At 43.5% G+C, this 13,945-nt stretch overlaps 1 protein-coding gene across 1 annotated transcript in view; it reads right to left on the minus strand.

The window, feature by feature from the left end:
- Positions 1 to 224: 224 nt before the first annotated feature.
- Positions 225 to 13,945, minus strand: part of LOC126428384 (uncharacterized) — a 391,530-nt gene continuing 377,809 nt past the window's right edge. Inside the window, exons 4-5 of the mRNA XM_050090309.1 lie at positions 7,368 to 7,558; positions 225 to 960 (exon numbers count right to left, since the gene is read on the minus strand). Coding sequence (XP_049946266.1) covers positions 904 to 960; positions 7,368 to 7,558 — 248 coding nt within the window. The 3' untranslated portion in view covers positions 225 to 903. The remainder of the gene's footprint in view (positions 961 to 7,367; positions 7,559 to 13,945) is intronic.

A 13,945-nucleotide genomic window follows, 5' to 3' on the forward strand; every position in this document is an offset into this window, starting at 1 on the left:
CCAATATTTTACTGGATACAGATATTTTACAATTTCTCCATGGACATTCAATAGCAGATTATCTGTTTTCATCGTCAAGATTCCTCCATAACATAGCCACACTTCAGTTCTTTGGGCATATCATTAAGGGATCTTATTGTTCTATACAACTTGGGTTCTATCAGTTGACATATTTGACCTGGAATTGGAAGAATAATTCACACACATGGATTTATAAACTCCTCTTTTTATTGCACTTGTTTTTGAGAAAGGTTAATCGAATTACAAGGAACACTTCATACATTCTACACATACTTTACTGAGTAAAGTGAAAGGACTGTACATAGTACCTAAGCGCACCTGTATGAAGCAGCAGAAGGAAATATTAGTGGTATCTCGTAATGCTAAGGGGTTTAACTTTACACTTGTTAATTTCTGTACATAAATTAAATCACCACTTAATTGATAACTACAGCGAATTTTACATGAAAGATGTTGATTGCAGATTTCAATATTGAACCTGGTGAATGTGAAACCACAATAGACTGCCTGCACTATTTGACTGGATCAGAATCAGCTGGAACTATATGTCTGTAACTTGAATTTTAGTAAGAGACAGTTACATGTGGTTTTGCATTTAGTCAGAAACTCCAGGCAGCAGTAACAAAACATCTCCATGTCTGTTGATTCATTTCATGACAAAATATGTTGCCTGGAATGTTGGTTTCACATGCACCAGAAACTACGATACAGCTTTTACAACAGCTTCACAGGATGCTACTTTATACATGTCTGTATGAGTAAGGGGAGAATGTAAGGTGCACAACAAAGATAGGCCTAACTTATTTGTTATTACATTATTGACACCAATAGGGGAGCACAGCAGAGCAGAGCAGAGCAGAGACTGAGGAACAGCAGACAGCATTACTTGACTTCAACGGTCTGTGAGTCAGCTGGCTGTTGCTGGTATGCACGCTGCAGCTGAAACACACATTGTGATATTTTAGTTTAAGAAAGTAAAATAAGATGAAAAGAGGTGGGGACTACAGAGAAGTAGGACAGAGATAAAAGTAGAGGGAGAAGTTAGAAAGACTAGGGAAAAGAGCAGAAGACTGGAGAAAAATGGAGAGGAGAAAAGAGGAGATGATTGTAGGAAGAGGAGAAAACTTGAACAGAGGAGAGGGGACAGCTAAGAGAACTTGATAACAGATGAGAGAAGGAAAAAGAATTGGAGAAAAGAGAAGATGATTTGAGAAGAAATAAGAGGATTTAAAAAAAGAGAAGTGGATTTGAGAGAATAAAAAAAGAAGATGTGAAAAGCAAAGAGAATTGGGTCAAACGTGAGTGAAGAATGGAGAAGAGAACTGGAGAAAACGGGACTTGAAAAAAGAGGATTGAAGAAAAAACAAGAGGATTGGAGATAAGAGATGAGGATTCTAGAAAAGAGAAGAGGGTTGTAGAGAAGTGTGGGGACTGGAGAAAAAAAAGGAGTAGAGGAAAGAGGGAAGAAGAAAGAGTGGAAAAGGAAAGAGGAGTGAAAGAAGCGAAGGAACACAAAACACATAAAAAATTTGTGATAATACTTCATAACTGTTAAAACATAGCTTATGAACTGCTAATAACACTAGCTAATACTGATATTGTAAACAGTAACTTAATGAGTCTAAATTACAGCCTGTTCAAATGACTAATTCATCCTGCATGAATTCTTGTATTAACTACTAGTAAATCGCCAGCACTGTGACCAATAGCTTTTCTTTTACCAGGCCTCATTCCATGTGGAGTATGATGTTCATGTTCTTTTGTATATTGTCATTCACATACATGGATTCATGTACATGCAGATAATGAGTGTATAATTTCAACTGTTGTATGAGAAACTTAATTTTTTCTCAATGTGCCGTGAGTGTGCTCAAAAAACAATCGCCTCATGTTGTTGTAGTCTGTTGTGTAAGAGGATTATAATTTCGTAAATGTATAGGGAAGAGACAGTTAACATTTGAAGTGTCCTAAATAATGAGAAACAAGGTACTTTGTAGCTTCAGTAACTGAGTCTGCTGTTTCAACTCCCTCGTTCTACCCTACTGCCCCCTCTCAAAAAAACGTTGGGCTGAGGAGATTTGAAATAATCAAAATATATCTATTTTTTATGTTGGGTCACTAGAATTTGATTTTTACTTTGAGATACAAAACTGCTTAATTTGTTCAGCCCAAGCATCACGATCCACAATTGACCCTAGGAAAATGGTCCACAGCTTATTCCATAAAATGACTCATGATCTAACTAATATCTTGCCATTTTGACTGTCGACTAGCAGGCTAATATTTCTCTAATGTTTCCTTGATAGCTGTTTTGAACTTGCTGGTATTATTTTCTTGAGAATCAGCTTTATCAGACTTTCTTTTCTCCCTTTGATGATCCTCACAATTTTTTGCATAAGATGATGATGAATTAAACTGCAGAAATCTCGATGGGCTACAAATCGCGTTTGATTCAAACAAACTGAAAGTGAACGTTGCAAAATTAAAACGGTACTATTTTTCTAAATGGTGTGTACGAATTTTGAAAGGTCCACTTTTAGTTTGTTTGAATCAGAGCAGATATCGATGGTAGGCAATGAAAACCTCTTAACTCCATCTGTCTGTGACAACTCGCAATTCTTGTAACCACGAACTCCATAATCAAAGAAAGATTTGAAAGTGCATGAAATTCTCTAATTAGGCAATAACTAAGGTTCTACTATACAGTTACAAATGTAGTAACTTTCTGTATCACTTTATATTACTTTTTAAGAAACAGTTTTTGCCTACAAAATGTAAAAAAAATGGAGTTTCGAGGTTTACAGTCCTACCATCGATGTGAAGCCTATTGGACGCTTTTGCAATCTTTAAATGTGATAATGGAAAAAATAAACTCCTATAAAAAAACTGGTTGCAGCTAATTCGTTATAAATTACCCTGAGTTTCAACAGTTGTAGTGTTCTAACACCTTCAGAAAGGGTAAGAATTATTTACTAATGTTAGCACGAGGTTGAAACCAGTGGCGAGCCGAGAGTCGGCGGGAACATCCGAAGATGTGTCTCGGGCGGAGTACACCGCAACTGTTTCGTTCTCTCACCCACGGGTTTCGGATCCGCCGGCCGCTGGTTGCTCTATGGAATCGGGAGGCGACCAACATCACTCGCGAACTGGAGCGTCTTCTCATCATACAATGGCCGCAATACGCTCACATTCATAGGGACGGCTCTAAATCTGCGGCGGGTATGGGGTGCGCCTTCTTCTTCCCGTCGACTGACGCCTACCAATTGTTTGCGCTACTAAGTGAATCTTCTACCTACACGGCGGAGCTACTGGGCATCAGCGAAGCTAATCATGATGTTACCCGGATATTCAAGTTCGTCCTGATGCTTACGGACTCTGAAAGTGTGCTGCAGAATTTGCAACATCCCGCGTTTGATAAACAAATCAACAGGTATGTTTTGGACGTCTTGGCGGCCGTAAGAGACGCACAGGCCCTGGATATTGCCTTTGAATTACTCTGGATTAAAGGACATCATGGCATTCCTCATAAGGAAACGGTTGGCCGCCTTGTCAGTCAAGAACAGTATTACAGAAGGTCACTTACACCCAACGCCGATACCTTATACACAGGTACCGCATCGACAATACACAGGGCTGCTTTGGCGTTTAGTGTTTCTCAGCACTCTAAGGGCGGCTATCTGGTGGCCATACAACCGAACATCTCTTCTCGACCATGGTTCGTCTCGGATGATGTTGTCACCCCCTCAGGCTGTGGCTAAGCCATGTCTCCGCAATATCCTTTATTTCAGGAGTGCTAGTTCTGCAAGATTCGCAGGAGAGCTTCTGTAAAGTTTGGAAGGTAGGAGACGAGGTACTGGCAGAAGTAAAGTTGTGAGGACGGGGGGTGAGTCGTGCTTGGGTAGCTCAGATGGTGGGACCTTTCCCTCTCGTGGGCAAGTGCTCTGAGTTCGTGTCTCGGTCCGGCTCACAGTTATAATCTACCAGGAAGTTTCATCATGGTCATCGCTTACAAGTTCCCAGTCTTTCCATTTCCACTCTCGCCATGTCTCGAATGATGATGATAGCACAAACATCCAGTCCCCGGGAAGAGAAAATCCCTGACCTGGTGAGGAACTGAACCCGGGACCCAGTGGTCCAGAGGCAGTAATGCTAGTCACTAGTCCTCGAGCAGCGCAAGGTTCGTCTCAGTGCAGCTTCGTAGATGTCACGTGATGTCTATCATTCGCATGAGGCTGGAATATAAGTGTTACCCTATGCACCTATATCAGTTGAAGATTATCACGTCTGGGCCCTGTGATAAGGACACAACGGCAGTAGCAGAACATAATCACATCATCTTGGCATGTTCCAAGTACTCGACTGCACAATCTGACTTAAGAAATTGGTTGCGAGAGGCTACCCCTCCCCTCCAATGTTCCTGTTTTACTCCATCGTTTTGATATATACAACTTGCTCACCGACTATTTGAAAGACACTGGCATTAAAACTTAATTTATGAGTTTCCGAGGTTTCAGTTGGCGTCAGCCCGATTCGTAATCCAGTGCGTAATTCTGTGTTTTAATTTCTGTACAGATCTCTGTTTGTACATTAAATCTTCATTATTGCTTTTTGTTTGTGTCCATATTCAGATCCAACTGCTGCCGGGACTGGTTTGTTACTATTAGTTTGGCAGTGTTAGTTTCAGAGGGTGGCCGGATGCCCTTCCTGCCGCCACTCCGTACCCCCCCGGGGACGAAGTAGTGACCCCAGCAGTCTGCACCTAGTGTAAACTATGAAATAGTGTGAACATGTTGCAAATGTCTGCGACCCATGTAACTGAGGCGGGAAGTGGGGATCCCCCCCCCGGTATTCACCTAGTGGGATGTGGGAAAACCACCGAAAAACAACATCCACGCTGGCTGGAACACCGGCCCTTCGTCGTCAATCCGCTGGGCGGATTCGATCCGAGACCGGCGCGCCTACCGGCGTCCAGGAAGCAGCGGATTAGCGCTCTAGGCTAACCTGGTGCGTTTTCATTATTGCTCTCTTGTGTATTTTATGTCACTGTTCCACTGGCACTATTATACATACCGTTGGTTGTATTGTGTGTGTCATTTTAGCTTTTCTTTGATGTTAAGTACGCCTGTCTATATGCTGCACTTCCACATTGTTATATGACGTTATTTGCAATATTGTTCTTCAGCTATTGTTGTACTTATTTTATGATGTAAGGAATTTGCCCTCCCATGTTTTGTCTTCTACTATGAAAGCATATGCATATGCGTGTTTGTCATAATGATGCTATATAGTGATGTTTCTAATTCTGCTCCAATATCATTGTATCATTGTTGCCGCTTATCTGGTGTTTGTTTAACTGCGCTTATATTTTTCTTTAAGAGTGAGTTTGTATGCTAACTTCGTAATTTTGTGCTATTATGCTTTTTTGCGCTTGTATTTCTTTGGCACTTTATAACCGTTGTTGCCTTGTAAGAATATCGAGAGTTCAGATGGAAACCAAAGAAGAGAAAGCAGAAAGGTGGAAGAAGTATATAGAGGGTCTGTACAAGGGTGATGTACTTGAGGACAATATTATGGAAATGGAAGAGGATGTAGATGAAGATGAAACGGGAGATACGATACTGTGTGAAGAGTTTGTCAGAGCACTGAAAGACCTAAGCCGAAACAAGACCCCGGGAGTAGACAAGATTCCATTAGAACTACTGATAGTCTTGGGAGAGCCAGCCCTGACAAAACCCTACCGTCTGGCGAGCAAGATGTATGAGACAGGCGAAATACCCTCGGACTTCAAGAAGAATATAATAATTCCAATCCCAAAGAAGGCGGGTGTTGTCAGATGTGAAAATTACCGAACTATCAGTTTCATAAGCCACTGCTGCAAAATACTAAGATGAGTTCTTTACAGACAACTGGAAAAACTGGTAGAAGTCGACCTCAGGGAAGATCTGTTTGGATTCCGTAGAAATGTTGGAATACGTGAGGCAATACTGACCCTACGACTTATCTTAGAAAACAAATTAAGGAAAGGCGAACCTACGTTCCTAGCATTTGTAGACTTCGAGAAAGCTTTTGACTATGTTGACTGGAATACTCTATTTCAATTTCTAAAGGTGGCAGGGAAAAAAATACAGGGAGCGAAAGGCTGTTTATAATTTGTACAGAAACCAGATGGCAGTTATAAGAGTCGAGGGGCACGAAAGGGAAGCAGTGGTTGGGAAGTGAGGGGGACAGGGTTGTAGCCTATCCCCGATGTTATTCAATCTGTATATTGAGCAAGCAGTAAAGGAAACAAAAGAAAAATTCGGAGTAGGTATTAAAATTCATGGAGAAGAAGTAAAAACTTTGAGGTTCGCCGATGACATTGTAATTCTGTCAGAGACAGCAAAGGACTTGGAAGAGCAGTTGAACGGAATGGACAGTGTCTTGAAAGGAGGATATAAGATGAACATCAACAAAAGCAAAACGAGGATAATGGAATGTAGTCGAAAAAAGTCGGGTGATGCTGAGGCAATTAGATTAGGAAATGGGACACTTAAAGTAGTAAAGGAGTTTTGCTATTTGAGGAGCAAAATGACTGATGGTGATCGAAGTAGAGAGGATATAAAATGTAGACTGGCAATTGCAAGGAAAGCGTTTCTGAAGAAGAGAAATTTGTTAACATCGAGTATAGATTTAAATGTCAGGAAGTCGTTTCTGAAAGTATTTATATGGAGAGTACCCATATATGGAAGTGGAACATGGACGATAAATAGTTTGGAGAAGAAGAGAATAGAAGCTTTCGAAATTTGGTGCTACAGAAGAATGCTGAAGATTAGATTGGTAGATCACATAACTAATGAGGAAGTATTGAATAGGATTGGGGAGAAGAGAGGTTTGTGGCACAACTTGACTAGAAGAAGGGATCGGTTGGTAAGACATGCTCTGAGGCATCAAGGGATCACCAATTTAGTATTGGAGGGCAGCGTGGAGGGTACAAATCGTAGAGGTAGACCAAGAGATGAATACACTAAGCAGATTCAGAAGGATGTAGGCTGCAGTAGGTACTGGGAGATGAAGAGGCTTGCACAGGAAAGAGTAGCATGGAGAGCTGCATCAAACCAGTCTCGGGACTGAAGACCACAACAACAACAACTTCATTGGCATTTAATAACCGTTGTTGACTGTGTGGTCTTGTAACCCGAAGCCAAAATAAAGAAATGAAAAAAAAAAATCTGGGTTGGTGATGGGTATGGGGGGGAGGGGAGGGGTGGGAGGGGGGGGGATGGTCGTTGGAGCTTTCAGGAAAGAAATGAAAATAAAACCCCGGCGAAACGAGTCTTTGCCGGCTGGAAGTGGCGAGCGGTGCTCACCCACTGCCGCAGGAAGGGCGAGAGGCGGAACCTCTGTGGGCTGGCCGCGTCGTCCAGCAGGGCCGCCGCCGCAGCCGCCTCCGCCACGGCCGCCGCCTCCTCCGCCCCCTCCGCCCCCTCCGCGCCAGGCTCCATGTCGGCGCGCTTGCCGTGGCCGCCGAAGCACGAGTGCCCGAAGGCCATGCACCCGCCTGCCGACAGACAAACACGACCACAGTCTCTCAAGCTGCAGTAGAATAATTCATTACGTCAATATAATGTACACTACTGGCCATTAAAATTGCTACACCAAGAAGAAATGCAGTTGATAAACGGATATTCATTGGACAAATATATTATACTGGAACTGACATGTGATTACATTTTCACGCAATTTGGATCATAGATCCTGAGAAATCAGTACCCAGAACAACCACCTCTGACCGTAATAGCGGCCTCGATACGCCTGGGCATTGAGTCAAACAGAGCTTGGGTGCGGTGTACAGGTACAGCTGTCCATGCAGCTTCAACACGATACCGCAGTTCATCAAGAGTAGTGACTGGCGTATTGTGACGAGCCAGTTGTTCGGCCATCACTGACCAGACGTTTTCAATTGGTGAGAGATCTGGAGAATGTGCTGGCCAGAGCAGCAGTCGAACATTTTCTGTATCCAGATAGGCCCGTACAGGACCTGCAACATGCGGTCGTGCATTATCCAGCTGAAATGTAGGGTTTCGCAGGTATCGAATGAAGGGTAGAGCCACGGGTCGTAACACATCTGAAATGTAACGTCCACTGTTCAAAGTGCCGTCAATGCGAACAAGAGGTGACCGAGACGTGTAACCGATGGCACCCCATACCATCACGTCTGGTGATAGGCCAGTATGGCGATGACGAATACACGCTTCCAATATGCGTTCACCGCGATGCCGCCAAACACGGATGCGACCATCATGATGCTGTAAACAGAACCTGGATTCATCCGAAAAAATGACGTTTTGTCATTCGTGCACCCAGGTTCGTCGTTGCGTACACCATCGCAGGCGCTCCTGTCTGTGATGCAGCGTCAAGGGTAACCGCAGCCGTGGTCTCCGAGCCGATAGTCCCTGCTGCTGCAAACGTCGTCGAACTGTTCGTGGAGATGGTTGTTGTCTTGCCAACGTCCCCATCTGTTGACTCAGGGATCGAGACGTGGCTGCACGAGGCCGTTGGGATCCAGCACGACGTTCCGTATTACTCTCAAAAGTCATTGGATCTCGAACAACGCGAGCAGCAATGTAGCGATACGATAAACCGCAATCGCGATAGGCTACAATCCGACCTTTATCCAAGTCGGAAACGTGATGGTACGCATTTCTCCTCCTTACACGAGGCATCACAACAACGTTTCACCAGGCTACGCCGGTCAAGTGCTGTTTGTGTATGGAATCGGTTGGAAACGTTTCTCATGTCAGCACGTTGTAGGTGTCGCCACCGGCGCCAACCTTGTGTGAATGCTCTGAAAAGCTAATCACTTGCATATCACAGCATCTTCTGCCTGTCGGTTAAATTTCGCGTCTGTAGCACGTCATCTTCGTGGTGTAGCATTTTTAATGGCCAGTAGTGTAATTGCTACAGAGATCTACAACACCACTTTCAGGTCACTATCGCCATCCCCGTATCCGGTAATTAATACACAAATAGTTTCGTTACGTTCTACGAACTCTAGTTGAATGGATACTGATCATCATGAAAGCAGTGCAACATGTCAATGAAATACGAGCAACGCTTAACAAGTAATGCAACACATCTTTTTCTCGGCCAGTTTCCGTCGAAAAAACGCGGAATTTGCTGTGGGACAACGTGGAATATTGCTGCTTCAGCCCCTGTAGTTTCATGAATTGCCAATAGGTGGTAGCGCTATACGTAGCCTTCAAAATGGCGTCTGTAATGGAGGTTCGTCCCAAGCAGAGTCCTAAGTTCCTTTTGGCTGAATGTCTACGGAGACCTAAGAGTGAACGAAAGCACGGTGAGTCGTTGAGCGAGGTGTCTGTCATCCACTCCGTCTTCAGGCCACGAGTGGTCTACCGGGACCATCCGACCGCCGTGTCATCCGTGGAGGATGCGGATAGGAGGGGCATGGGGTCAGCACACCGCTCTCCCGGTCGTTATGACGGAATTCTTCACCGAAGCCGCTACTATTCGGTCGAGTAGCTCCTCAATTGGCATCACGAGGCTGAGTGCACCCTGAAAAAGAGGCAACAGTGCATGGCGGCTGGATGGTCACCCATCCAAGTGCCGAGCACGCCCAACAGCGCTGAACTTCGGTGATCACACGGGAACCAGTGTATCCACTGCGGCAAGGCCGTTGCCGAGGTGTCTGTCATCATCGAACAAAATCGGGCATACGCGTCCGATCTCCTGCGTACCGACCAGCCGCACACAGCTGTGACGTTAGAACGTACGGACACTCTCATTCCATACGATGTGGCAATGCCTGTGTTATTCTGAATTACGGTTCCAAGTTCCCTTCAGACACTGCGGGAACTACAGCCGTTATGAAGTACATCAAACGTATTAGCAATTACGAATATGGACAACCGTCACCTGTAGAATGGAACGACGATGGTGCAAATTTGTGCCGGTCTGGGACTCGAACCCACAGTCAGAATCTCACACTTTGTGACTTTGGCCCAATGAGGGATGCACTCCGCGGAAAATCAGTAGGTCGATGATGGGGACGTTGTCGATACAGCAAGACGCTGGATTCGAAGTCGACCAATAGAGTGGTACCATGTGGGCATACACGCCGTCCCATTAAGGTGGTGTAAGGCCGTTGCATTCACTCTACATCCACATCTACATGGATACTCTGCAAATCACATTAAAGTTCCTGGCAGGCGGTTCATCGAACCACCTTCGCAATTCTCTATTATTCCAATCTCTTATAGCGAGCAGAAAGAATGTACACCTGTATCTTTCCGTACGATCTCCGGTTTCCCTTATTCTACCTTGGTGATCGTTCCTCCCTGTGTAGGTCGGTGTCAACAAGATATTTTCGCATTCGGAGGAGAAAGTTAGTGATTGGAATTTCGTGAGAAGATTCCGTCGCAACGAAAAACGCCTTTCTTTTAATGCTGTCCATCCCAAATCCTGTATCATTTCTCTCACACTCTCTCCCCTACTCGCGATAATACAAAACGCGCTGCCCTTCTTTGAACTTTTTCGATATACTCCGTCAGTCTTATCCGGCAAGGATCCCACACCGCGCAGCAGTATTCTACAAGAGGACGCACAAGCATAGTGTGGGCAGTCTCCTTAGTAGACCTGTTGCATTTTCTAAGTGTCCTGCCAATAAAACGCAGACTTTGGTTAGCCTTCCCCACAATATTTTCTATGTGTTCCTTCCAATTTAAGTTGTTCGTAATTATAATACCTAGGTATTTAGTTGAATTTACAGCTTTGAGATTAGACTGATTTATCGTGTAACCGAAGTTTAACGAGTTCCTTTTAGCACTCATGTGGATGACCTCACACTTTTCGTTATTTAGGGTCAACTGCCAATTTTCGCACCATTCACATACCTTTTCTAAAACGTTTTGCAATTTGTTTTGATCTTCTGATGACTTTATTAGTCGATAAAAGACAGCGTCTCCTGCAAACAACCTAAGACGGCTGCTCAGATTGTCTCCCAAATCGTTTATACAGGTGACGAACAGCAAAGGGCCTATAACAATACTTCGTGGAGCGCCAGAAATCTACTGTTTTACTCGATGACTTTCCGTCATTTACAACGAACTGTGACGTCTCTGACAGGAAATCACAAATCCAGTCACATAACAGACGATATTCTATAAGCACGCAATTTCACTATAAGCCGCTTGTGTGGCACCGTGTCAAAATGCTTCTGTAAATCGAGAAATACGGAATCTATCTGAAATCCCTTGTTAATAGCACTAAACACTTCATGTGAATAAAGACCTAGTTGTGTTTCATAAGAAGGATGTTTTCTAAATCCGTGTTGACTGTGTGTCAATAGACTGTTTACTTCGAGGTAATTCATAATGTTTGAACACAATATATGTTCCAAAATCGCGCTGCATATCGACGTTAGTGATATGGGCCTGTAATTTAGTGGATTACCCCTACTACCTTTCTTGAATATTGGTGTGACCTGTGCAACATCCAGTTTTTGGGTACGGATCTTTCGTCGAGCGAACAGTTGTATATGATTCTCAAATATGGAGCTATTGCATCAGCATACTCTGAAAGGAACCTAATTGGTATACAGTCTGGGCCAGAAGACTTGCTTTTATTAAGTGATTTAAGTTGCTTCACTACTCCGAGGATATTTACTTCTACGTTACTCATGGTGGTAGCTGTTCTTGATTCGAATTCTGGAATATTTACTTCTTCTTCTTTTGTGAAGATTATGTTGGAAAATAGGGTTTTGTGGCAAAGAGAGTGGGGAATAATAAGATGTATTGGAATCCTGAATAAAACCAGTCTGCTTTCAGGAAAAAAAAGTATTGCGTTCTTATCGAACATCCCTTGTATGCATCATGCGGTCAGAAAGAGACTGGAATTAAAATATTTCCATGTCCTCTGTAAGTAGGCTGTTTAGGTTTTTATGTTGGTAACGCCACGTAGTGCTCTGTATGAAAATAGCTGACTGCGCTGTGTGCAGTCTGTGGCTGGTTGGACTCATTGTTGGAATATTCGCTATTGTAGTGTTGGGCAGTTGGACGTGAACAGTGCGTAGCGTTGAGCAGTTGGAGGTGAGCCGCCAGCAGTGGTGGATGTGGAGAGAGAGATGCCAGAGATTTGAGAGCGGACAATCTGGACGTGTGTCCGCCAGAAAAACGAAATTTGTAAAGATGGTTGCCATGAATTGATAGATATACATGATGACTTTTGAACACTATTAAGGTAAATACATTGTTTGTTCTCTATCAAAATCTTTCATTTGCAAACTATGCCTATCAGTAGTTAGTGCCTTCTGTAGTTTGAATCTTTTATTTAGCTGGCAGTATAGGCGCTCGCTGTACTGCAGTAGTTCGAGTAACGAAGATTTTTGTCAGGTAAGTGATTCTTGAAAGGTATAGGTTATTGTTAGCCAGGGCCATTCTTTTGTAGGGATTATTGAAAGTCAGATTGCATTGCACTAAAAATATTGTGTGTCAGTTTATAGTGATGATCAGAATAAGTAAAGAGCGAAATGTCTGAGTACGTTGAGTTCTGCTCACCTGTTTGAAAATCAAATAACGCAGAAGTTTACCAGCACAGTCATTCATAATTTTTCAAAGGGGACGTTTCATGAGCGGCCTTCGAACGGACAACTTTTTGATCGCCCCTTGTATCTTGCACACCAGTCGGAATAATTTTGTCGTGGCTGGATCTCCCAGTGATCTCATATTCATATCTTCGGGGCCTGCCTTGTCTGGAAGTCTTCCATAAACGCTACATAAAGAGGACCTGGAAATATTTTAAATTCAGTCCCTTTCTGACAGCATGTAGCGCTTATGGAAGACTTCAGTCACGAAAACTGACAACGGCCTTGAGAGCGGTGTGCTGACCACATGTCCCTCCATATCCGCATGCAGAGCCTGAGGATGACACGGCGGTCGGTCGGTATCATTGGCCCTCCCAATGCCTGTTCGCTTGAAGTTTAGTTTTTTTTCATCAGTTTCGTAATTTATGCTTGCAGAATAAACTAAAGTGAAGGAGGTCGGACGCACCACGACCTTTGGCGATAGTGTCACTGTGAACATAGCCGGGATGACCGACCGACAGCTAGCGGAACACGAAGAAACATTAGCTGATGCGAACTGAACACGGCCGAATACAGTTCGCTCGTGCTCGCCTACTGTTTACACTAGACACAATTCTCGCTCGTTGATTCTCTTTCCCTTGTGTTCTGTCTGGTGGAGAGGGGGCGGGGGCTGTTATAAGCCGACCTTTTGATAATATCGTAAACCAAACTTTTAGTCTTTGTAGTGAATGTGACTTATACAACAAGTGTCATATTCATACTTTCCAGTTCAGGATCCTTCTTACACGTCTGTATGTCTTTAAGAGATATATTGTGAAGAAAAGTCAGTGACAATGAAAATTCCATTTTTATAATTTCTTTGGTTGTGTTCATAAAGTACACTTCTCCTCGCTGTATACATTAGAGAAAATGTGTTGGTATTACTAAGAATGAGCTAAAAGATATTTTCATGTTGTGGACCCTATTTACACATCAGTACATGTTAATCAATGTTAACTACAAGTAACGAAATTTTTCTTGCGGTGTGTATAAAGCGACACACCTTCCCTCTCCCTTTGTAGTAAGTTATGGAAAATGCGGTTGTATTTTTATAGTAAAGGCCGATTCTCCCGCGCTTCATATTCTTTCGAATCGAATGGGAATAAGTTCTAATAAATGCTACTCTCAAGAGTACCTTCTGCTACTTACCCCACAACCGCTGCAGTTGCAGAAAACTGCCACTATGGGGAGGAGAGTTACGGTGTACAAGTTCCTCCATTACTCTGGAGAGGTTTGCACGAACCATAGTCTGATTAAAATTACTTGATTATCGGCACTTCACGGTCTGGAGCCGGTTTCCTCCAGTGA

This window comes from Schistocerca serialis, chromosome 12 (genome assembly GCF_023864345.2).
Source record: "Schistocerca serialis cubense isolate TAMUIC-IGC-003099 chromosome 12, iqSchSeri2.2, whole genome shotgun sequence".
Taxonomy (NCBI): Eukaryota; Metazoa; Arthropoda; class Insecta; order Orthoptera; family Acrididae; genus Schistocerca; species Schistocerca serialis.